Source organism: Bubalus bubalis, chromosome 3 (genome assembly GCF_019923935.1).
Source record: "Bubalus bubalis isolate 160015118507 breed Murrah chromosome 3, NDDB_SH_1, whole genome shotgun sequence".
In the NCBI taxonomy this organism is placed as follows: Eukaryota; Metazoa; Chordata; class Mammalia; order Artiodactyla; family Bovidae; genus Bubalus; species Bubalus bubalis.
The window spans coordinates 50,935,975-50,962,011 of NC_059159.1; the positions used below are offsets into that span (position 1 = coordinate 50,935,975).

The 26,037-nt window shown below is 40.0% G+C and overlaps 1 protein-coding gene across 13 annotated transcripts in view; it reads left to right on the forward strand.

The window, feature by feature from the left end:
• Positions 1 to 26,037, forward strand: part of BCAS3 (BCAS3 microtubule associated cell migration factor) — a 589,835-nt gene that overhangs the window by 10,115 nt on the left and 553,683 nt on the right. For all 13 annotated transcript variants that reach the window (XM_044939593.2, XM_044939594.2, XM_044939599.2 and 10 more), the window contains exons 4-5: positions 4,443 to 4,518; positions 19,533 to 19,639. In XM_044939593.2, the coding sequence (XP_044795528.2) occupies positions 4,443 to 4,518; positions 19,533 to 19,639 (183 nt within the window). The remainder of the gene's footprint in view (positions 1 to 4,442; positions 4,519 to 19,532; positions 19,640 to 26,037) is intronic.

Here is a 26,037-nt window from a genome sequence, read left to right on the forward strand (position 1 = left end):
CTTGTTGAAGGTGAAAAAGGAGAGTGAAAAAGCTGGCTTAAAACTCAACATTCAAAAAACAAAGATCATGGCATCCGGTTCCATCGCTTCATGGCAAATAAGTGGGGGATATGTGCAAAAAGTGTCAGATTTCATTTTCTTGGGCTCCAAATTCACTGCAGACAGTGACTGCAGCCACAAAATTAAACGACTCTTACTCCTTGGAAGAATAGCTATGTCAAACCTATACAGTGTTTTAAACAGCTGGAGACATCATTTTGTGGACCAAGGTCTGTCTAGTCAAAGCTATGGTTTTTCCAGTAGTCATGTATGGACCATAAAGAAGACTGAGTGCCGAAGAATTGATGTATTTGAACTGTGGTGCTGGAGAAGACTCCAGAGTCCCTTGGATTGCAAGAGCAAACCAGTTAATTTAAAGGAAATCAGTCCTAAATATTCATTGTAAGGACTGATGCTGAAGTTCCAGTACTTTGGCCATCTAATGCAAAGAGCTGACTCACTGGAAAAGACCCTGATGCTGGGAAAAATTGAGGGCAAGAGGAGAATGGGACAACAGGGAATGAGATGGTTGGATGGCATCACTGACTCGATGGATATGAGTTTGAGGAAACTCTGATAGGGATGGACAGAGAAGCCTGCCTTGCTGCAGTTCATGGGGTTGCAAAGAGTCAGACACAACTTAGCGACTGAACAACAACAAATCCAGAATCTGCCATTTTGCATTCAGCCACTTGGAAAATGATACATCTTTGCTGAGGTTATGTTCCAACTCCTGCTTTATCCTGGGAATCACTGAATTCATGGAACCTAAAAATTATTCTCTGGGTTTCCAAATATCCCTCAGAGGGAGAAAATCTGTTGTCAGACTTATATCTGTTTCTTCAGATGTCACAAATAGTGTGAATTCCCACTGTGTTTAACAGATGTCATTGATGGCTGATAGAAGCCCTAAGCTGTGCCCTTTGATTCAATAATTGTACTTAAGAAAACTTACTAAAAAATTATCAGAAAAAAAAAGTTACAGCCGAGAACTTCTGAGTGAGAAATTTTGACATTTTTCAGTGTGAAAAATTGTAGCCACAGGACTTCCCTGGTGGTCCAGTGGCTAAGACTCCGTGCTCCCAATGTAGGGGGCCAGGGGCCAGGGTGAGATCCCTGGTCAGGGGACCAGATCTCACATGCTGCAATGAAGACCCAGGGCAGCCAAATCAATCTAAATAAAATTATAGCCTGCCCAAATGTCAGTAATAGTCAAGCAGATTATATGTGGTCTCTGTAGAATAATTTGCTATAATTAAAAGTAATACTTTTGACAAAGAGCATACAATGGAAGTTATTTTCTCTCCAGTGAAGAAAAAACATACCTACAGTGATTGTTGCTGTGTTTTTTTAAATTCAGTAATAACTCTGTGCTTATGAATGTGTGTATGTTTTAGAAACCAGATAAGGAATTAAAGGAGAAATAACAAGTCCTGTATCAGTAATGGGATAAAACCTTCAAATCTAAATAAGAGAGCAGTGCTGTTGGATCTTGACTGAAGGAGGGCTAAAAATCAGTGCTGGGGGAGAAATTATGTGTCAGTACACTGACCTCCAGTAAGATAGCAGATAAACCTGAATGGGGGCCTTCCCTGGTGGCATAGTGGGTAGGAAGCTGCCTACCAATTCAGGGGACACCAGTTTGATCCCTGGTCTGGGAAGATCCCACATGCAGTGGAGTAACTGAGCCCGTTCACAGCTGCTGCCGCCTGCACTCTCTAGGGGCCTCCAGCCACAACTAATGAGCCCCTGTGCCTAGAGCCTGTGCTCCGCAGTAAGAGAAGCCACCTCAGCAAGAAGCCTGCGTACTGCAACTAGAGAGTAGATCCACTGTCCACAACTAGAGAAAGCTTGTATGCAGCAACGAAGACCCAGTGCAGCCAAATAGAGCGGTGTGTACAGATCAAAAAAAAAAATCTCAATCGGCACCTGGTGAGTCTATACTTCACTGACAAACGACTCAAACATGAATAAAGGATATCATCAAAAGCTGGGAGGCAAAATGACATGATGTCACTTGCCTTCTAGGATGCCAACCAGCAGGAAGGCAAGCAATATGCTTCAGTCAGCTTCATAGAATTTTCTCAAAAATGCTTAGTAGAGAGCAGTATGTCTGCTGAGGAGAGATGAAAACCTGAAGACGTAGCAAAAGTGTTGCAAGCCTTGTGAAAGTCTTGTTTCTCCCCGAAGGGGAAAGAGAAGTCTTAAGAATCCCAATCCACTGAAAAGCCTCTTTTAACCTTGTTTCGTATTGCATGTTGGCCAGAAGTCAAAGGAGAGCATCATGCAAATGTTGCAGAGGAATTGGGAGAATGTTGATTAAGGAGATGATAAGCTGCCTTAAGGGTTCCCTGGTGGCTCAGCAGTAAAGAATTCGCCTGCAGTGCAGGAGAGGTGGGTCCAATCCCTGGTTCGGGAAGATTCCCTGGAGGAGGAAATGGTAACCCACTCCAGTATTCTTGCCTGGAGAATCCTGTGGACAGAGGAGCCTGGTGGGCTACAGTTCATAGGGTTGCAATGAAACTGAAGTGACTTAGTGCACACGCACACATAAGCAGCCTTATGCTAAATGGAAGAAGATTTGGAAATGTATTACTGCTTTACCAGGTTAATGGAGAGCCTGACATAGGGAAAAAGGGGTCGTCCTAAATGCAGTGTGGTATCCTAGGCTGAGTCCTGGAGCAGAGAAAGGACATTAGTGGAAAAACTGCTGAGATCCCAATAACAACTGGGGCTTAATTAGTAGTAAAGCACCCGTGTTAAGTCACTGGTTTTGACAGAGGTACCATGGTAAGGTAAGATTTGGTTAGATTAGATAGTTAATAGTAGGTGAAATTGGTTGACTGGTATATGAGAGCTCTCGGTGCTATGTTTAATAATCTAAAATTATTCCCAGGTGAGAACTTTATTTTTAATAGGCAAAGCTTTGTTTTGTTTTTTCTAAAGATTTTTTATTTTTGGCTGCACTGAGGCTTAGTTGCTCCTGCAGCATGTGAGATCTTAGTTTCCCAACCAGGGATTGAACCTGCCTCTCCTGCATTGGAAGGTGGTTTCTCAACCACTGGACACGCAGGGAATTTCCAAGAGTTTTCAAGGATAAGAGAGCAAGACAGGAAGAAGAGGAAGAAGATGAGGATGAGATGGTTGAAGATAAAGTAGATGAATTAGTTAGTTCTAGTACAGATTTTCCTTTTCTCCAAAGGAATTAATTGTACTATACATATCTCAGGTTGTTGTTTTTTTTAAACAAAGATAATTGAAATCACATGAATGTGTAAGATAACATTTTCTTTTTGTTTAATAAACCTACTATTAAAATGATCCTGTCTTTTAGTAATATCTTTAGTGGCCATTAACATTGTGTAGTACAGAAAAAGGCTGTAAAGTGACATGGAAATTTAAAGCAAGTCATGTATAACACATTATATATCAGATAGTAGTTTTTGTAAACTTTTGATACAGTTTATATTAAATAACTTATGTGAACTGAGTATCACTGTATAACTGAAAATGTTGCAGCTTTCTGTTGACATGCTCAGTGCTTGCAAGTGTATACAACCTAGAAAACCTAGATACTTTTAAATGAAAGCGTTTGCTTTGTGGAGAGATGACTCCCTTTGAATACTGAGGGAGACTTCCCTGGCCCTCCAGTGGTTAGGACTTCACCTGCCAGTGCAGGCGGCGCAGGTTCAATCCCTGGTCAGGGAGCTAAGATCGCACATACCCCACAACCAACAAACCAAAAGATAAAACAGAAACAATATTGTAACAAATTCAATAAAAACTTTAAAAATGGTTCACTGTAAAAAGAATGCTGGTGGATACTGTTGATTCTTTCCCAGTGACTTCACAGCAGTTTGTGCTTATCTTCGTGACCCTTATGGGCTTGCAAGAAAGCTTATAGGTTGGGTCTAGAGGCAAAAGAGACTGAAAAAGTAATATGTTTTTTCCATCCCCAACTCTGGCCAGCACCCTCCACCTGGAACTGGTGGTTAGTGGAAAGGAATGATCTTGATAATTTTAGGTAGAGTATAATTGCTTGATCCTAAACACTTGGAAACTAAATCAATATATGTGGTGGTTTGGTTTATTTCTTCAGCTTTATTTGTTGACCAGTAAAGGAGATGAGTTTTTTGAGTGTCTTTGAATTATAGTGACACTTCCAGTAGACTCTGATCGTTGTATTTTAGGTTTCTGCAGTTCTTAGGCTAAAAACCCTTTTCCGACCAAGATTATCAGACTCCTAGATAGCTTTCTTTGAAAATAAAAATATTACAAAATGTGCCAGTTCTCAAGATGTAGGATTGGTGAGGTTGGAGGGGTTCAATTACTCTTTGTTTTGAACATCACTAGTATTTGTGCTATAAAACATTCTCATTCAAATATTTCTGTTTACTATACAGGCTTACAGTGGAACACCTCTAACAGAAGAAAAGGAGAAAATAGTCTGGGTCAGATTTGAAAATGCAGATTTAAATGGTATGCTTTTAACTTTTGGTGGGGGGGCATATGAATTAAATGTTTGAGGTTGACCTGATTCCAAAAAGAGAACCCTTACCTTATGTCAGGTTACTTTTAATTAAGAGTTTTTAAGTTTTCAAAAAACATTTATTTTCAACCAGAGAAACTTGATTAGAATTAATATTGTACAAGTCTTAGAGTCACTGTACATGTAGTGCCTAGCCTTAAACTTTAAGTCCAAGTAAGATAACAATTTCTTAGAAAAAAAAGTTTTTCTAATTCAAGTTTGGTCCATTGTATGGGATTTATAACAGCACAATAAAAATTAGTGTTGAACTTTTTAGACTTTGAAATATTTTTCTGGACTTCCCTGGTGGTCCAGTGGCTAAGACTCTGTGCTCCCAGTGCAGGGGGCTCAGATTCAATCCCTGGTTGGTGAACTAGATACCACACGCTGCAACTAAGAGTTCGAGTGTCCCAGCTGAGGATCCTGCATGCTGCAAGCAAGGCTTGGTGGTGGTGCTAGTTTGGTTTAGTCACTAAGTCGTGTCCGACTCTTGCGACCCCATGGACTGTAATTCACCAGGCTCTTCTGTCCATGGAATTCTCCTGGCAAGAATACTAGAGTGGGTTGCCATTTCCTTCTCCAGGGGATCTTCCCGACCCAGGAATTGAACCTGGGCCTCCTGCATTGCAGGCAGATTTTTTACCAACTTGAGCTATGAGGGAAGCCCAGGCTTGGTGTAGCCAAATAAGTAAATAAAAGGGAAATTATTTTTTAAAAACATTATATTCCTGAGCAGAACTTATGCCAGTCCAGGGCCTGTTTGTTCTCAGACACCTTCCTTCCATGTCATGGAAGGACATTGCTCCTTCCTGCTCCCTCTTGCAAAGAGCCGCTCCTTGTCTGTTGTCTTCTGGCTGAGTTTGGGAGGCACTAGTAGGAGATCGGAAGGGAGGATGGGAGCAGGGAGAGTATTATTCCCTCTCCCTCTCGTTTGGCAGCTGCATTTCCTCCGTGCTTCTCTCTTCCCCTGGGCAGCTCCGCTCGCCTTTCTGTGGGGCAACCCCAGCACCCTGCTTTCCTCCCTGTCTTCTGGCTTAGGGGTGGTATTGGCTTCCTGCTGTTGCTAATTCAGTAGGCCACCATCTGTGGAACCAGTTGTCTGTATTTAGTTCCCAATTATGAATACACTGACTTGTTTTCATTTCCTAGTTGGACATTGATAGGTACCTTACTCTTGAGACTTTGTCTCCTCTGGGACGTTTAAGATTCCGCATTTTCCTTTAAAAACTACTGTCCAGAACGCAGGAGGCTGTCACTTCCACAAATCGGTTTCTTTTGGATTTGGATTCTCTGTCAGGTGGTTTGTTTACATGGCAACTTGTTATGCCGTCCGTGCAGAGTAACACATTCGTTTGTATAGGTTGTTATTTATGATACATAACCTCTTCCTACAGTATTGCTCTCTGAAAGGTTTTTATATTCAAAATTTCCTTTCTCTTCACGACTGTCAAATTTCCTTGTTGCTAGTGTATTCTTCCTTTTCTTCTTTCCCTTCTTTATTAAGAACTACTTACGTGTTTGTCATCTTTTGTTTCCTGTCACCATTTCCTCATGAATTCAGACTCTTTTCTCTTCTGCAAGTGTATTTGCTTTGTGGATGTCAATGTATTAGAGGACTTTCTTGATTTAATAAGAAAGGAAATGTGGTCATGGTCTTGAAAATATTAGACAATAGCAAAAAATTATAAAGCTTATGCAGAGTGTTAAAAGTAATTGATTTTTAAAAGGTTTATGTCAGCCGTAAAATGACTTTAGAAAAAATCACGTAATTGGGACATTCCTGGCAGTCTAGAGGTTAGGGCTCTGCACTCTCACTGCCTGGGGCCCAGGTTCAATCCCAGGTCAGGGAACTAAAATCTTACAAGTCTCATGGCATGGTCAAAAAAAAAAAAATTCACAAAATTAACTTTAAAAATGTCATCAAAATAATCTTTAGGAAAGTTTTTTTTTTTTTTTAACAGCAAATAAGAATTGCTGGGGTAATAATGCTTTATAAAGCCTTTGCATTATTGAAGTGCAATGCATTTGCATCTGGAAATGTAAATGGATACCACTTATTTGGGACTTTGTGTTCTATTGAACTTATAATGGTTGTCCTTAAGAGTATCCTGTATCTTAGTTGATTTATTAAACTTTTAAATTTATACATCTTCGTGTTAAATACTTTAGCACACTCCCATATCCTTTGGTCTCTCCTTTCTATGTCATATTGATAGTGTATGAAATTTTGTCCTGGATTTTTATGGATACTCTTTTTATCATCTCTGGCCCTGGGGCTGTGTGTGCATGTGCACACAGGTATGTGTGTGTTTTAAAGCCATAGTAAATATTACCAAGATACTGGATCATCCTTAACTTCCCCAGTCTCTTACAGCATTTCTTGGATTTGCCTCTTATTTGTGTTCTTTCTTTAGGAATGTTTTATTTAGGTGTTTGTATGGCAGACCTTTTGAGATATTTATGATTGAAAGAAAATTTGGCATGGGAAAGGAAAAGTAGGGTTCCCTGGCTGAAAGTCCAGCATCTCTCTGAAGAAGGCTGTGTGTGTGCGTGCTAAGTTGCTTCAGTTATATCCGACTCTTGCAGACTATTTGTACTGGAGCCCTCCAGGCTCCTCTGTCCATGGGTTTCTCCAGGCAAGAATACTGAAGTGGGTTGCCATGCCCTCTTCCAGGGATCTTCCCGACCCACAGTTTGAACGTGGGTTCTTGCGTCTCTGGCGTTTGGCAGGCAGGTTCTTTACCACTAGCTCTGCCACTTTTCCATTGCATTAGAGATTCTTGATCAGCCATCCTGCCCTTCCCTGGTTTTGTCTTCCGCAGCTGGGATGTGATTCCTTGATCATTGTCTTTTGTCTGTCATGACATCGTAAGGGAGACAGTGGAGAGGCTGCTTCTGGCCGCAGCCATAGTACCTCAGCAGCCTGTTTTTTTGTAGAGCAGTTGGGTACCCAGAGATTGTGTTAGGTATTTAGGCTTCTCTTTGCTAGACTTGGAGTTTTTTCTGGCAAAACAATTTAGAAGTCTTTTACCTGTCCATAGATTTAAGTTATTTTATAATATTAATGAAACTCTATTAGCTGTTAATTTAAAACTTGCAGTCATTGAATTGAACTGTGCTCTGGTGATTCCTTTCTGTTTGTTCCAACAGGCCTGAGAACTCTGCTTTTCATCATGAAATTATTAAATGCTGCCACTTGGCCCCTTGCCGCAGGGTTGCAGCCCGTTTGATTACGGGCTTATCAGAGTTGGGGGTGGAGTAGGTAACAGCTTATAGAAGAGATACTTCTGAGGAATCTGGGTTATTGGGATTCTCCTTTCCTGAATCCTTTTAGGTATCTCCGTTCCTAATCTGGACTGCGACTGTTGGAGTTTAATAGAAGGAGGATTAAGGCCCTTTGTGTCATGGTTATCGTTTTGTTTCTGCTTTCAGGGAGTCTCGTTTATACCCAAGATTGTTTTTCTTGAGGCACTCACTGTACTGAAAAAGATATAAGAAGTAGCCAAAGCAGGTTAATATCCTGACATTTTCTGTCACGTTCTCTAAAGGTGAGCATGTAGTGAGAGTCCCAAAACACATCAGGTTTAATCAGCTGGTTTGCTCCAGTATAAGAACTGCCAACTTTCTAGCCTTTGTGGGGGTAATTCTTACTATCCTGAGTTGGTCAGTTCTAATATCAAGGTTTAAGAATACACTTAGATATCAATTTTTCTATTCAACAGGATTTTTTTTTTTAGTTGCATGTGATCAGTTTAAGGGAAAAAAAGGTTTTAATTGTGGTAAAATGTGCTTAACATAAAACTTACTTTCTTAACCATTTTTGAGTGTACTGATCTGTAGTTGTAAATACATTCACATTGTTACACAACCAATCTCCAGAGCTGTTTTTATCTTGTAAAACTGAAACTATACCCGCTAAACAACAACTCTACATTCTCTCCTTCTCACTAACTCCAGGCAAACACCATTCTGCTTTGTCTCTGAATTGGAAGTACTTAAGCCACCTCATAAGCAGCATCATTCAGTGATATCATCAGTTCAGTTCGGTTCAGTCGCTCAGTCATGTCCGACTCTTTGTGACCCTATAAATCACACCATGCCAGGCCTCCCTGTCCATCACCAACTTCCAGAGTTTACTCAGACTCATGTCCATCGAGTTGGTGATGTCATCCAGCCATCTCATCCTCTGTCGTCCCCTTCTCCTGACCCCAATTCCTCCCAGCATCAGGGTCTTTTCCAATAAGTCAGCTCTTCACATGAGGTGGCCAAAGTATTGGAGTTTCAGCTTTAGCATCAGTTCTTCCAATGAATACCCAGGACTGATCTCCTTTAGAATGGACTGGTTGGATCTCCTTGCAGTCCAAGGGACTCTCAAGAGTCTTCTCCAACACCACAGTTCAAAAGCATCAATTCCTCAGTGCTCAGCAGTTCAACTCTCACATCCATACATGACCACTGGAAAAACCACAGCCTTGACTAGATGGACCTTTGTTGGCAAAGTAATATCTCTGCTTTATAATATGCTGTCTAGGTTGGTCATAACTTTCCTTTCAAGGAGTAAGCGTCTTTTAATTTCATGGCTGCAATCACCATCTGCAGTGATTTTGGAGCCCCCAAAAATAAAGTCTGACACTGTTTCCACTGTTTCCCCATCTATTACCCATGAAGTGATGGGATCAGATGCCATGATCTTCGTTTTCTAAATGTTGAGCTTTAAGCCAACTTTTTCACTCTCTTCTTTCACTTTCATGAAGAGGCTTTTAGTTCCTCTTTACTTTCTGCCATAAGAGTGGTGTCATCTGCATATGTGAGGTTATTGATATTTCTCCCGGCAGTCTTGATTCCAGCTTGTGCTTTTTCCAGCCCAGTGTTTCTCATGTGATATCATACATGTGTCTAAATGTCCTTTCTAAGTCTGTGTGATATTCTGTTTTTTTTTTAATCATTTTATCTTTTCATAGGTGATCGTTTGGATTGTTCCCACCATTTGGCTTTACAAAGAATGCTGCTTTTAGCAGTTATTTTTGCAAATACCTCTTTGAGTCCCTGCTTTCAGTTCTTTTTGAGTAATACCCATAAGTGGAATTGTTGGCTCATAAGTTCTTTTTAATTTTTTGAGAAACCACCGTACTGTTTTCCATATGGTATTCTTTTTAAACCTGCTCCCATGGCTGGGAAGCATAGTGGCTTAATCCCTTGAGTCTTTCGCTTCTCACTGCTCCTCTCTGATGCTTACTTCTCTTCTCTGACTTCTCTAACGAGGTTGGAGCAGTGATTGCTCAAAGCTCTCTGTTCATAACTTTATGATCAAAGAGGAAAAAAGAGTCCTTTGGGCAGCCCAGCATGTTCAGTCTGGATTACCTTCCAGTTATGGGAATAGTTGCAGTGGCCAAGGATATGGTACTGGCACTGGCCCAGCTGGTTATGTGCCTGTCCCTGTGCTTGATGCAGGGGGGGTAAGATCAGTAATCAGAAAAGGAGGAGGTGCAGAGCAGGAAGCGTGTGAGGCCGCAGGGAGAGCAGAGGTTGTGAGCCTCTGCTGCCCTAGTGTGCCTGGGTCCCCATTTCAGTGGCCTTCTAGACATCTTCACTTAGATATCCCCAAATGCCTCAAACTCTTAATCGTTTCCCATCTAACTATGACGCTTCAATATCTATACTTTAACCTCACTTGCCTTTCAAAAGTCACTAAAAGCAGAGAACTTTTTATACCTTGGAATCTTTGCACAGGGGATCTTCTGGCTGAAATGAGCATTTCAGCCTTAATCCTCATTCAGCTGTTGTGTGCACGTGTGTGCCCTCAGTCACTCAGTCGTGTGCAGCTCTTTGCGACCCCATGGACTGTAGCCCGCCAGGCTTTTTTGTCCGTGGGATTCTCCAGGCAAGAATTCTGGAGTGGGGTGCCATTCCCTCCTCCGGGGGATCTTCCCGACCCAGGGATCGAATGCACACCACCTGCGTCTCCTGCACTGGCAGCATCTTCATCGTTGCGCCACCTGGGAAGCCCCTCATTCACCTGTTAGCACTACTAAAAGTGAATTTCCAGATTTTAGACTGGGTGTTGGTAGGATATTGCTGCTATCAACATGCATGTGAAATACAGAAGAAGCTGGTTTGGGAGGAAAATTAATTTTACTTTACACCTTGATTTTTGAGGTGAGCAGAAAGTCCAGGATCCGCCTCTCGTCCTCCCAAGTGCAAACAGTTTTCCAAGGAGGGAGAGTATACTGAGTGTGCTAATAGGTGAGGTTAACAAATAAGATAGACTGTAAAAAAATTTTATTGAAATATAGTTGATTTACAGAGTTGTGTTAATATCTTCTGTATAGCAAAGTGATTGTTATACATATCTATACATTCTTTTTCATCTTCTTCTCCATGATGGTTTATCACAGGATATCGAATATAGTTCCCTGTGCTATACAGCAGGACCTTATTGTTTATCCATCCTATATATAATAATTTTATATTATATATAATACTATATATATTTGGCACATCTGCTAGTGCCAAGCTCCCAGTCCTTCTCTCCTCTACCTCCCTTCTCCTTGGCAGCCACAACTGTGTTCTCAGTGAATATAGACATGTTGTTGAAGGATGAGTGAATCAAAGGAAAATGTTGTAGTTATCTAAAACCACAGAGGAAATGCTACATATCTCTATAGGAAAAACTGTAAAGTCCATATTTAGGGGAGAAAAAAGAAACCAGTGAAAAAGGTAAAGAGCAGTTTTAGAATAACCAGTGATGGTATGATAAAAGACATAAAGTCAAAGAATAAGGATTACTTAAAGCTGTAATAGTTCTGAAGAATAACCTAAAGTTTTTACAAAATTAAGAGCTTCACTTAAAAGTAATGAAGTCTGCTCTACCACCATCCAGAGAAAGAAAAAGAGCACAAGTGACTAAGCAGAACCTAAAGTAAGATAAAGGAGATTTTTGTATAATGACCTCAGTGTTTTATATGTGGCATTTGAGGCCTTCTAAAAGTGACAACCTGTGATCAAGGTGGTAGCTGTGGTACAAAGATGACTGAATATCAAGAGTCCTGAGATTGCTCTTCAGCTTTGAGTAAATTATACCCACCTTGTTCTTTATTTTTGGGTGGGGGGGCTTCCCTGATAGCTCAGTTGGTAAAGAATCTGCCTGCAACGCAGGAGGCCCTGGTTCGGTTCCTGGATCAAGAAGATCCTCTGGAGAAGGGATAGGCTACCGCCTCTAGTATTCTTGGGCTTCCCTGGTGGCTCAGCTGGTAAAGAATCTGCCCGCAATGTGGGAGACCTGGGTTTGATCCCTGGGTTGGGAAACTCCCCTGTTCTTTTTAAGTTTTTTTCTTTTAGGCCACACCATATGGCTTGTGGGATGTTTGTTCCCTGACCAGACATTGAACCTGGGCCCTCAGCAGTGAGAGCACAGAGTCCTAGCGGCCGTACAACCAGGGATTCCCCGAACTTGTTCTTGTCAGTGATAAAATGAAATCGGCTCCTGCTCTATGTATAAAACAGGACTTTTGTGCATCAGATTAGATAATGTATATATAAAGCAATGGAATATTATAAAAGAACATTTAAATGTTAGATGTAAAGAGAATTGGGCTTCCCCCGTGGCTAAGTGGTAAAGAGTCTGCCTGTAGTGCAGGAGACGCAGGTATAGTCCCTGGGTTGGGAAGATCCCCTGGAGAAGGAAATGGTAGCCCACTCTAGTATTCTTGTCTAGGAAATTCCCTGGACAGAGGAAGCTGGCAGGCTACAGACCATGGGGTCACAAAGAGTTGGACACGACTGAGTGACTGTTGATGTTCAGTCACTCAGTCATGTCTGACTCTTTGCAATCCCATGGACTGCAGCACACCAGGCTTCCCTGTCCTTCACTATCTCCTGGAGTTTGCTCAAACTCATGCCCATTGAGTTGGTGATGCCATCCAACCATCTCATGCTCTGTCACCCTCTTCTCTTGCCCTCATTCTTTCCCAGCATCAGGGTCTTTTCCAGTGAGTTGGCTTTTTGCATCCGATGGCCAGAGTATTGGAGCTTCAGCTTCAACATCAGTCCTTCTAATGAATATTCAGGGTTGATTTCCTTTAGGATTGACTGGTTTGATCTCCTTACTGTCCAGGAGACTCTCAGAAGTCTTCACCAACACCACAGTTCTTTGGTGCTCAGCCTTCTTTATGGTCCAACTCTCACATCTCTACATGACTACTGAAAAAACCATAGCTTTGACTAGATGGACCTTTGTTGGCAAAGTAATTTCTCTGCTTTTTAATACACTAAGTTTGTCATAGCTTTCCTTCCAGGGAACAAGCGTCTTTTAATTTCATGCTGCAGTCACTGTTCACATCGATTTGAAGCCCAAGAAAATAGTCTGTCACTGTTTCCATTGTTTCCCCATCTCTTTGCCATGAAGTGATGGAACCGGATGCTATGATCATCTTTTGAATGTTGAGTTTTAAGCCCGTATTTTCTCTCTACTCTTTCACGTTCTTCAAGAGGCTCTTTAGTTCCTCTTTGCTTTCTGCCATTAGGGTGGTGTCATCTGCGTATCTGAGGTTACTGATATTTCTCCCGGCTCTCTTGATTTCAGCTTGAGTTTTATCCAGCTCTGCATTTCCCATGATGTACTCTGCGTATAAGTTAAATAAGCAGGGTGACAATATACAGCCTTGTTGTACTCCTTTTCCAAGGTTGAACCAGTCCATTATTGCATGTCCAATTCTAACTGTTGCTTCTTTACCTGCATACAAGCTTCTCAGGAGGCAGGTCAGGTGGTCTGGTATTCCCGTCTCTTGAAGAATTTTCCAGTTTGTTGTGACCCACACAGTAAGAGGCTTTAGTGTAGTCAGTGAAGGAGAAGTAGATGTTTTTCCTGGAATTCCATTTCTTTCTCTATGGTCCTGTGGATATTGACAATTTGATCTCTGGTTCCTCTGCCTATTCTAAATCCAGCTTGTACATCTGGAAGTTCTCGATTCATGTAGTGTTGAAGCCTAGTTTGAAGGATTTTCAGCATTACCTTGCTAGCATGTGAAATGAGTAAAATTGTAGGGTAGCTTGAACATTCTTTGGCATTGCCCTTCTTTGGGATTGGAAAGAAACCGACCTTTTCCAGTCCTGTGGCCCCTACTGAGTTTTCCAAATTTGCTGGCATATTGAGTGCAACACTTTAAGAGCATCGTCTTTTAGGATTTGAAATAACTCAACTGGAATTCCATCACCTCCACTAGCTTTGTTTGTAGTGATGCTTCTAAGGTCCACTTGACTTCACATTCCAGGATGTCTGGCTCTAGGTGAGTGATCACACAATCATGATTATCTGGGTCTTGAAGACCTTTTTTTTAAAGTTCTTCTGTGTATTCTTACCACTTCTTAATCTCTTCTGCTTCTGTTAGGTCCATACTGTTTCAGTCCTTTACTTTGCCCATCTTTGCAAGAAATGTTCTCTTGGTATCTCTAATTTTCTTGAGATTGCTAGTCTTTCCCATTGCATTTTTTCCCTTTATTTCTTTGCATTGCTTGCTTAAGACTGAGGGACTACACAATAACAAAAGAGAATTAATTATGCCCTTAGGTTAAATAAGTTATGATTCTGAATTTTGCTGGATATAGAATCACGTGCTATTAATTTTATGCTAGTGAATTCCTGTCAAAGGAAAATCAGCATAAAAAATAACTGGGACTTCCCCGATGGTCCAGAGCTTAAGACATTGTGCTTCCACTGCAGGGGGCACAGATTTGCTATCTGGTTGAGGAACTAAGATCCCCCATGCTATGCCTTGTAGCCAAAAAATAGGAAGAAAAAATTACTGATTTTGAGCTGTGTTCAAGATTTTGATCTTTATATTTGAGCGATGGGAAGTCACTAATGTCGAGGACAGAAGTGAGTAGGTATGCCATTTTTTGGTTTTTTTTTTTTTTTTCAGCTGTGCCTCTTAGCTTATGGGATTTTAGTTCCCCAGCCAGGGATCGAACTGTGGGCCGATGGCAGTGAGTACAGAATCCTAAATACTGGACTGCCAGGGGATTCCCTAATATGTATATTTTGAAAAGATCGCTCTGACTCTAATACAGAGTTTGGTGGACAGTGGTGGAGGCAGAAAGTCACTCAGGCTTTTGCAATAGATGTTGTAGACAGAGGTGGTGGTGGTGTAAGCAGAGAGCTATTTAGGAAGCTTGCTCATAGATTTATTGCTGGAGGGAAGGAAGAAGGCGGTTCCTGATTTTGCTATCTGGATAGATAATCATGCTGTTCCCCAAAATAGGAAACCCTGGAAGATCATGTTTGGGGAGGAAATCCTGATCTTTAAGTGGAATTTGATCTTCTGTTGAGACATCCAAAACCCATACTGAGGAAGTCACTAGCAGAAAGTAACTGAAGCAATGGTTGGAATGCGGTCACTTAGGGAGGGTTAGTGTAAGAAGAAAAGGGAGTTTAGGAATTTGCTTTGAGTAACTCTAATATTTCAAGAGAAGTTAGAAAAGGATGAGCCAGTGGAGAATATGGTTAGCATTGGTTATAGCTGCTGAATAATCTTAACAAGATGTTCTTAAAAACATATATTGGATTCAACAACTTGGAGGTTACTGATGACCGTAGTAAAAGTCACCTGGGAGGAGTGTTGGGGCAGAAACACGTTCTGAAATAGGTAGGGGTGAATGAGAGATGAAAAACATGGCAGTTATAAACAAAGAATTCAGCTCCTAGAAAGAGAGGAAATAGTGAAGGCAAATAAAGGGAGAGGGATATTACTGGTTTATGATTTTAAAAAAACCCTTATTTAGGGACTTGCCTGGTGGTCCCTGGTGGGTTAAGATTCCAGGGTTCCTTTGCAGGGGTTGTAGGTTTGATCCCTATTCAGGAAACTAGGATTTTCACATGCTGCCTGGAGCAGCCAAAAATACAAAAACAAACCACCTTATTTACTGTGCAAATATATCATGATAAATAGCACAAAAGTATGGATCACTGAATTTTTACACATTGTAAATCTGTGGAGCCATAACTAAGGTAGAAAATAGAATGTTGCTACCTAATTGCCTAGTGATTCTGAATTTCATATAAAGAGAATCAGTCAGTGTGTAGGCTTTTGTGTCTGGCTTCTTTTGCTTATTATGTCTGTGACGTCCATCCATATTATGGTATATGGTAGTAGGTCATTTTTTTCCTGTTGCTGAGTAGTGTTGTATTGTACATTGTATCTGTGTACCACTGTGCTTGTCCATTCTCCTCTTGATGGACTTTGGGTTGATTCCAGCTGTAGTTACTTGAATGCAGTAATATTGTGGTAAGCATTCTTGTCTCTTGGTGTATCTGTGCTGAGGCTTCTAATGAGTTTATACCTAGAGTGGAACTACTTGGTCAAAGGGCATGGGATCTTCAACCTGAGTATATATAGTCTGTTTTCTCAAGTGGTTATACTGATTTACATTTACTAGCACTAAATAAGCAGCCTCTTCACTCCATACCCTGCCAACTCGTGGTTTTGTCATTGTGGTTTTAATTAACACTTCCTTGATTACAAATGAGGTTGAGCCACTTTTCATGTTCACTGATGATTGATTTGAATATCCTATTTTTGAAGTGTTTTTCATGTCTCCTGCCTATTTTTCTAATGACCTACCTTTTTCATATTGATTTTTAATTTGTATATGACTTAGCAACTATATGTATGTATATATGTATGTGAATTAGACAAATCCTTGTGGGGTTATAATTGTCTCTTCTCCCAGGCTCTGGCTTGGCTTTTCACTCTCCCGGTCAGGGTGGCTCATGAGAAACAGAAATTCTCCATTTTAATGTAATAAATTTAATGTAGTAGAATTTGCCAGTTTTTTATACTAGGAATTTTTTTGTGTTCTGTTGTGAAGTTTTTTCCCTGTACCATAATCATGAAAATACATTTCTACAGTGTTCCTCTAGTGTTTTGTTAATTTTAGCTTTGTCATTTATATCTAAGATTCACAGGTATTGATTTATTTGAAAAATTTTAAAAGATAGACACTTTAGCATGTTTAAATACTCATTGGGAGTATACATTACGTGGAAGGAATGGGAGATACAGGAAAGGAAGGGTTAGAAAAAGAGCCCTGAGAAGGTGAGAGAGAATAGGATCCAAAGCAGAGTGATTTACTTTATTTTTGTTTGTTTGGAAAAGTTCTATTCATCCTTCAAACCCTATGTCATTGAGGCTCTATGGAGTCTCTCTGGGTACTCCAACTTTATCATCTCTCCATGATGTTAGTCATCTCTGCCCTAGCACCTCCATTTATTGTTGCCTTTTTCATGCTGTTTCAGAATCATCAGCTTACACATCTGTCTCCCTCGTCAGACTGGAGGTTTCTCACTTTAAAAATTATTGGAGTATAATTGCTTTGCAGTGTTGTGTTAGTTTCTGCTGTATAACACAGTGAATTAGCTGTATGTCTACATGTATCCCCTCTCTCTTGGACCTCCCGCCCACATCTCCCCCCTCTCCACCAACCCTCCCATCCAGGTCATCACGGAGCACCCAGCCGAGCTCCCTGTGATACACGCAGGTTTCCACTAGCTATTTTACACATGGTAATGTATTTATGGGCTTCACTTGTGGCTCAGCTGGTAAAGGATCCGTTTGCAATACAGGAGACCTGGGTTCCATCCCGGGGTTGGGACGATCCCCTGGAGAAGGGCAAGGCTACCCACTCCAGGATTCTGGCCTGGAGAATCCCATGGACTGTATATGTATAGTCTGCGGGGTCGCAAAGAGTCCTAATCTCCTAAATCATCCCACCCTCCCATTCCCCCTCACAGAGTGATTTACTTCAGACAAAAGGAAATAGAATTGTGTGTCATTGAGTGGAATGAGAAGAGAGTGAGTGGTACAGATGCATGTAAGTTTTTGGCAACAAAGTTTCTAGATTCCTTGTGCAGTATATGAGACACATTATCTGCTGAGTAAGGAGAGATTGGGTGGAGTCAGGGCTTGGAGAACAGTTTAAGAAAGTCATTGAAATTGTAGAAGTTTCAGAAAATTGAGTACATTTGTTGTGCAGTTTTGAAGGCTCAGTTGAGGTTTGTGGAGATAATTTATAGTGGTGACGATTGTGTCTCTTGTGATTTTCTCTGGGGCTACTTGGTTGCCATGGAATATACTAGGATAGTGGACTGGTTGGGTTCATCTAGGATTGAGGTTTTGCTGGTTGGGTGCCATGCAAAGATCCCACACAAACGGATAAGAGAATGTAGATGACTGGCAGAAGTTACTGAGATGCCTGATCAAAGACTGTTAAGGCAGGAGGAGAGTAAATATATGCGAGAGGCCTGAAGAGTAGGGAGAAGGCAGGGTTTCAGTGGATTGGAGGTCTTAATGAAGTCAGAGAGCGAATCACAAAGCAAATAGTTAAGCAAACTTGCTGGAAGATAAGGTTGTGATCTGAGAAGAAAAGTCTTGATTAGTGATTTTTGAGGTGTAATAGTTCTGTTTAGTAAGGATGATAAATGCTTAATATTCACTGATGTGAACTGGAAAAGTTGATTAGAAAAGTACACATAATTCTTTTATTGTGAACTGTATGTCCAGTGTGTTCAGATGTGTCAGGATTTACTATCCCCTGTAAGTAAAGGAACATATTTTTCTTCCATTGCTAAATTTATACATATTAGAATTCTAGATGGTTACACATCATATTTGTATTTAGTTAATTTTGCTAAATATTTTACTTTGATTTGCCTTTATAGGTGGTTGTATTCTTGGTATTAGTATTTCCTGGGTATCTAGTGAGAATTTGATTTTTATTTTAAAAAATTTCTTAATTAGAAAAATATTTTTTTAATGTAGCATGATTTTATGACAAGAGTAATCATATTGGCATAGTGCTTTTTGTGCCACCTTAACACAAGCCCTCTAGCTCTTTGCAGAGACCTTTACTCCATCTTTTTTTGGCCCTGCCATGTGGCAGGTGGGATCTTAGTTCCCTGACTGGAGATCCAACCCTCGCCCCTTGCATGAGAGCACAGAATCTTAACAACTGGACCTCCAGGGAAGTTCCCCCACTCCTCCCCATCTTGCATCTTACTCTTCCTTATCCTCTCCCCGTTGTTTCTCACAGTGTCCAGTTACAACGTGTAAACCCACACAGCTTACACTGTCTGCCTCTGCGGGCACTGCTCTGCTGTCCTTCACCCGGTGCTAGCGTCTCCCCTGGGTACTGCTGTCAGTCTGTCAGGTTCTGTAGTCTGCTCTTCATGTGTGATGGAGTGATACTTGGTACTGGTACCCTCCTGAGAGAGTTTGATTTTTAAAACCTACTTGTGCTAATTATATGTACTGTTCCCTGGTGGCTGAGTGGTAAAGAATCCTCCTGCCGATACTGGAGACACTGGTTCTGTCTCTGATCCAGGAAGATCCACTGGAGAAGGAAATGGCAGCCCACTCCAGTATTCCTGCCTGGAAAATCCTGTAGACAGAGGATCCTGGCTGGCTACACAGTAGTCCATGGGGTCACAAAAGAGTCAGAAACGACTTAGCAACGAAACGACCAAAAAAACTACTAGTTTTGTGATTTCAGCTTTCTGTTCACTTTCATTTAAATGTTTTCCAAAACTTCTGAATTTTTAAAGAAAATATTTATTTGGTTGGGTCAGATCATAGCTGTGGCACCCGGGATCTTCATTGCGCCCCGTGGGGCCTTTCATTGCGTTGGACTCTCTACTTGCGGTACTTGGGCTCAGTGGTGGTTGTGCTCAGGCTTGGTTGCCCCTGCAGCATGTGGGATCTTAGGTCCCTGACCAAGGATTGAACCCGTGTCTCCTGCATTGCAGGGCAGATTGTTAACCACTGGACCACCAGGGAAGTCCCGAAACTTCTGAACTTTTTATTGAAAAATAATTGAAGCAATTGTTATGCCAATAGCATTAAAGGAGTGTTGTTATTTTTGTTGATTGACATTGTGACTTTTAAATTTCCTCTTCTGTTATTTAATTCTAATGCAGATACATCAAGGAATCTGGAATTTCATGAAATTCATAGCACAGGGAATGAGCCGCCTTTGCTGATTATGATTGGCTACAGTGATGGAATGCAGGTCTGGAGCATCCCTGTAAGTATGAAGATGCTGACTCCCTGAAATAGAAAACTTTGCAGCGTGCTAGCTGGTGGCCATATTTTCTCTAGGGACTCCTCCATTTATTTTGCAAGCAATTGCTCAGAGACTGCTTTGTGTGGAACCCCATAGGAGGCCCAAGGAGTAAAGGGCACATGGGAACTGAACCATGCGGTAAACGGTTTGTAAAGTAGGCCAGCGATTGTGGGGATCACTTTACATGGAAGATCTCACGTCTCATCATGGTAACCCTACGAAGTAGGTATTATTATTCTCTTTTCCTGCAATTTTTACAAAAGAGTAAAGAGGCTAACCCCTGGAGAAGGAAATGGCAGCCCCCTCCAGGGGTTCTTGCCTGGAAAATCCCTTGGACAGAGGAGCGTGGCACACTACAGTCCGTGGAGTCGCAGAGTTAGCCACAACTTAATGATTAAACAACAACAAATATGCTTATAGAAGGCTTAAAAAAATTAGCGATTATTAAAAGAAAATGTTTTGAGTCCGTTAAAACATCCACGTGGTACAAAATTCAAGAGGTGTGAGTGGATACAAAACTCCCTACTGCTTTGTCCTCAGTTCCCTTATCTTGAGTAGTTTCTAGTTCCGTAGGGTTTCTAGTTTCTTATGTATCCTGATTTTTTAGCAAATAAGAACATATATATTTCTCCCTCCCTGCCCTTCCTTAACAGAAGGGAACATACTATACAACTGTCTGTACTTTGCTGTTTTTTACTTATGAATTAGTATTCCAAGAGCTTCTCTATGGGATATATATATATATATAGCCACATATAATTCTCTTATTTGGACTTTCCTTAATTTACATGACTTGTTTCCAATTATTGGAAACACTTGAGTGCACCCTCCCCTCGCCTTTTCTGATATTAGAAACAATGATGTAATACATGAGCTTGAACTAAGGTCATTTTGTGTCTGTGTATCTGTTTAGGATAAATCACAGTTTTGATAAATGTTTTAAATTGCCTAACACTGGTCCCAGTTTCCATCTTCAGTCCTCCATGTGCTTCTCTGGGATGACCAAAAGTAAATGTACTAGAAGAGGAAGAGGCTTGGTGGGGTCACAGCTCAGTGAAGTGTAGTTGGGACTACATACTTTGGCTTATACTTAGTTATATTCTGGTGTTTGGCGTGGCCTAAATATCATGTCTCTCCTGTAGATTGGGGTTGAAGGCCTAGTTGGCAGGTGGAACATCTATTGTGTAGTTTTTTGGTTTTTTTTGCAGTTGGAGACCCGGGGCCAGTTAATAAATGCATTTACTACATTGTTTGAAGGCTGTTTTGCATGGGTGGTTCAACTAGAATTTTTTTTCTCCCTTTTTGGTTCTTTTGAGTTTTATGGTTACTTTCTAAAAGATTTATAAGCAAATATATATTGCCTCAAATTTAATGAAATGCTAGATGTTCTTGAGTACAGAATTTGGCTTAAGGATTATTGCGTAATGAGTACATTGATCTTCATAATTCTTAAACATTTTAAGTAAAAATATTGTTTATTCTTATAGTATGTAAATCACTGATAATGAACTATAGTTCTTATAGTTCCTCTAATCCTATGGGGGCTTCCCTGGTGACTCAGTTGGTAAAGAATCTGCTTGTAATGCAGGAGACCCAGGTTTGATCCCTGAGATGGGAAGATCCCCTGGAGAAGGGAATGGCAACCCACTCCTGTATTTCTTGGAGAATTCCATGGACAGAGGAGCCTGGCAGGCTATTTAGTCCATGGGGTTGCAAAGAGTTGGGTACGACTGAGCTACTAACACACACACACATACACACACTAATCTTATAATAATTATGTATCATATTATTAAATATTTAGGATTTTAGGCTTTATACTTCTTAAAGATTGGCTTTATTTTGCAGAGATAGAAGAATCCTGTTGGTATGTCATGGATCGAGTGAACTTGTATTTTGCCTTTGGGGATGTGTAGTTGACATTTTTTCAAGACCTTGCAATGTTGTTTGTAATTGAGGTATCATGCCAAAGGCATAGACAAAGGATGTGTTCAGAGGAGAGGATTTTGTAAATGTAACCTTTTCTTATTAATAGAGACTATATTTTGATTCTTAAAAAAATTTATTTTTTAATGATTGAGTGATTGGAGTATAGTTGCTTTATAATGCTGTGTTAGTTTCTACTGTAGAGCAGAGTGAATCAGCTATATATATATAAATGTATATGTATCTTCTTTCTTGGATTCCCTTCCCATTTAGGTCACCACCATTTTGATGCTTTACTCTGTTTGTTGACAGACTTGAAGGCAGAGAGGAAGCTAGAGCTTTAACAGGGTTGGGCCTTGTGGATTAGGGGTGTTGACCAGATTGAGCACATTCCTTTGGTGGTGCTCAGGCTGCCCACTTGCATTGGTTATAATTAGAGGTATCGTTTTTAATAGTTGACTTATGTCTAGCTCTGAGTAACTTAAAGGTCTTCTGAGTAATTTTAATTACGTCTTTGAAGTAATTCTTATGCACAGATTGTATTTTGAGAGAACTAAATAATCTTTTCTTCGTGGAATTTTCATTAGTTGTCAGTTGTTACTATTGTAGTCGTATAGCCCAATAGTATAGCTCCCCTGAGGACTGGTTCAAGAATTAGGAGGCAGTTTGGAAAAATAAGCTCCTTCTGTTGCACTGATGGGGCTCTTACTGTGTTCAGAGCTTTATATACACATTGTCTCGTGTGTTGTATACTGTGAGGGAGAAGCTATCCTATTTTATAGGTGGTAAGGTCACACTACTTAAAGAGGAGGAATTGGAATGCAAACCCAGTTCTGTCTGACTTCACATTCAAAGCCCACTGTCTAAGGGCTCTATTTCCTCTCTGCGGTAGCAGAAGATATGCCATGCAAGTGGTATGGCAGCTTAGTGTTAGTTTTCAGGGTAAAGGTTATGGTGTACCTTCATATGTTCATCCTTTATAGACCAGTGTGAGTTACCCATTGCTCTAACTAAACCCTTCTGAAACTTATCACTAGTTAGCCATTCAGTAATCATTTAAGTGTTACCATGTGTAGATGAGGAGCTTATGTTGGTCAGTCTAGAAATAAACCTGGTTCTAAGGGACCTTTGAGACCGTAAAGCATATTTGCTTTTGAGTTAAGTGAGGGTGGGCAGAAAGTCAATCTTTGTCTGAATTTCAGCTCAGTTTTTGCTTCAAGTTTGTGCCCAAGGTTGACTTTATATAATTGTCCCACCTCTGAGTCTTAGATGAAGAAAATAAACATCCTGGCTAAACATTAAAAAAAATTGTTTATGAAGTTCATTGTTGTTGTTCATTCACTAAGTCATGTGTGACTCTTTGTGATCACGTGGGCTGTAGCAAGCCATGCTCCTCTGTCCAATGCTGTCTCCTAGAGTTTGCTCAAATTCTTGTCCATTGAGTTAGTGATGCTTTCTAACCTTCTCTTCCTCTGACACTCTCTTCTCCTTTTGCATTCAGTCTTTCCCAGCATTAGGATCTTTTCCAGTGAGTCAGATCTTTTCCAGTGAATCGGCATCAGGTGGCCAAAGTATTGGAGATTCATCTTCAGCGACAGTCCTACCAATGAATATTCAGGGTTGATTTCCTTTAGAATTGACTGGTTTGATCTTTCAGTCCAAGGGACTCTCAAAAGTCTTTTCTCCAGCACCACAATTCAAAAGCATCAATTCTTTGGTGCTCAGCCTTTTTAATGAAATGCATAAATGCAGTTGAGGCTTAGATGATATCTCAGAATCTAGCTAAGTTGAGTTAGCTCAAAACTGTGCAGAAGTGGTATCTCTATTGCCCAGTTCCTACGACTTTGTGTATGAGATGCCTGCAGGAAGACACTAGTATTCATAGCTTTCCCAAGCTGTCAGGCGCCTTCTGTCAACACATCTGATGTAACCTGAGAAAAATGATTATTTATGTTGTTGTTCTGGATAAATAGGTCCCTTTCCTACTCATGCCTAGCAGTGTCATTACCTCTTTTTGGTAATGTAAATATCAGTGCTCTTGCTTAAAATTCTTTTTTAAAAAATTTATTTTATTTTCTTTTGGCCATGGTGCGTGGCTTGTGGGATCTTAGTTCCCTAGTCAAGGTTTGAATGTGGCCCTTGGCAGTGAGAGCACAGAGTTCTAACCACTGGACTGCCAGGGAATTCCTTTAAAATTCTTAAAAACTTAAAAAAAAAATTATATTTTTTATTTGAAGGATAATTGCTTTATAGAATTGTTATTTTCTGTCAAACATTAACATGAATCAGTCATAGGTATACATATGTTCCCTCCCTCTTGAACCTCTCTCCCATCTTACCTCTCTAGGTTGTTACAGAGCCCTGTTTGAGTTCCCTCAGTCATACAGCAAATTCCCATTAGCTGTCTATTTTACATATGGTAATGTAAGTTAATTAAAAAAATCAGCAGTACATGGACTAAAGACCAAATAGGTTTATGGGATTTATATGAAAAAACAAAACAAAACAAAAAAACCCCACAGTAATTCTATACTTTTCCTTTAACTCCCATAATTCTTTTAGCTCTTGTTATCTTAGTTATTTATTTTATTTATTTCAGTTATTTTAAAATATCTAGTATTCTTGATATATATATATATATATATATATATATACACACACATATATCCTTTTTTTTTTTTTTTTTTTTTTTCAGCCAGTCTTACACATAGATTGACTGGGTACCCTGAGGAATGAGAACTTAAAAAGTGTTCATTTATTCAACACAAGTCTGTAATAAAGTATGTATTTTGAGCAAAATAGAGTCTTTTCTCTAATGGAGCTAGTAGAAGAACTGGATTTAAATAAAAATAAAGACAAATTGTAATATGAAGAAAAAAGAGATTATAATAAGGAAGTGGCATGGAAGTAATTAAATTTAGCCACAGTATGATTGGAACAGCAAATAGTAAAGTCAGAGGTTCTGAGGTGGAAATGTTCTTTACTCTATAGTTGGACATTGATTGAGATTTCTTAAGTTTTTTTCTTCTTAAGAATATTGAGATAAATATCTTTATGATTATGTAATTTAGAGAGATCAATAAAAGGTATACTAAGGCTCTTGGTAGATTTGCCAAATTGCATTCTTATAAAGCCATGCCATTTATACTTGCCTCGTTCATTCATTAATTCATTCACTCAGCAAAGATTTATTGATTGTCTTTTATATGCCAGACCTTGTTCAAGTTGCTGGGAAAACAACAATGAGCTAAACAAAACCATTATTCTTTTGGAATTTCTATTCTAGGTGGGTGGGTTGAAGAGTGGGGAAGATGATATTAAAACATGTACAATGCTTTGATAATAAATAAACACATACCAAGTGTTATAGTGGGGTGGTTGGTGTTGTTGTGGGTTGCTGTATTATGTAAGGTAGTCTTGGAAAGCCTCTCTCAGTGATTTGCAGAGCAGAAGTGTGGAGGAGTAAGTCTTGTGGGCATTTGAGGAAGGGGTGTTTAAAGGCAGTACTCTCTCATATAGGATTCTGTTTCCTATATTTAAAAATAGCAGGGAGACACTTTGGTGGAGCTTGGTGAGCAGGTGAAAAATGCTGGGTGTCTCAGAAGTGGTGCTGGGCTACAGTTTTGCAAGGTAAAACTTACAAAATGAGCTTTGTACCATTGTAAGAACTTCAAAAAGTCTGAATATAGAGCTAAGTTGTACCAATTTTACGGAAAATATATATACTCACCACCTCGATTATACCATGAAAATTTTTACTGTATTTGCTTAATTTTCTCTCTACCTATAGATCTTATTGGGTGCATTTCAAAGTAAATTGCAAAATCAGCATGGTTTCCCCTAAATACTTTTGCATGGCTTATCATTAAAGTTGAATATTTGATTAGTTTTTAATGTAAAATTTACCCACAGTTAAATACACAAATCTTAATATGTAAACTTCCTGAGCTTTGATAAATACATGGCAGCCCACATCTCTGTCAAGATATAGACCATGATTATCATTCAAGAAATTTCCCTCATGGCTGTTCTCAATTTTCCCTCCATCCCATCTGTGAAACAGCCACTATTGTTATCTTATTTTCCACTGTAGATTAGTTTGCCTGTAGATTAGTTTTGCCTGTTTTAGTTATGGCACTCAGGCTTAGTTGCTCTGCAGCATGTGGAATCTTCCCAGACCAGGAATTAAACCCATGTCCCTTGTATTCGCAAATGGATTCCTATGCACTGCACCACCATGGAAGTCCTCTCATCCTCTTTTGAAGTGCTTAATATCTTAAACAGGTATTGAAAACGTATTCATTACAGTACCTAAAAGATGAGAGTTATATGAAACAGTGTATTTGAGGTTCAATAAGTTAAGATTTATTAGGGAAAATCACTAGACCATTCAGGTATGAGCCCTTATGATTATACAGTGGAAGTGACAAATA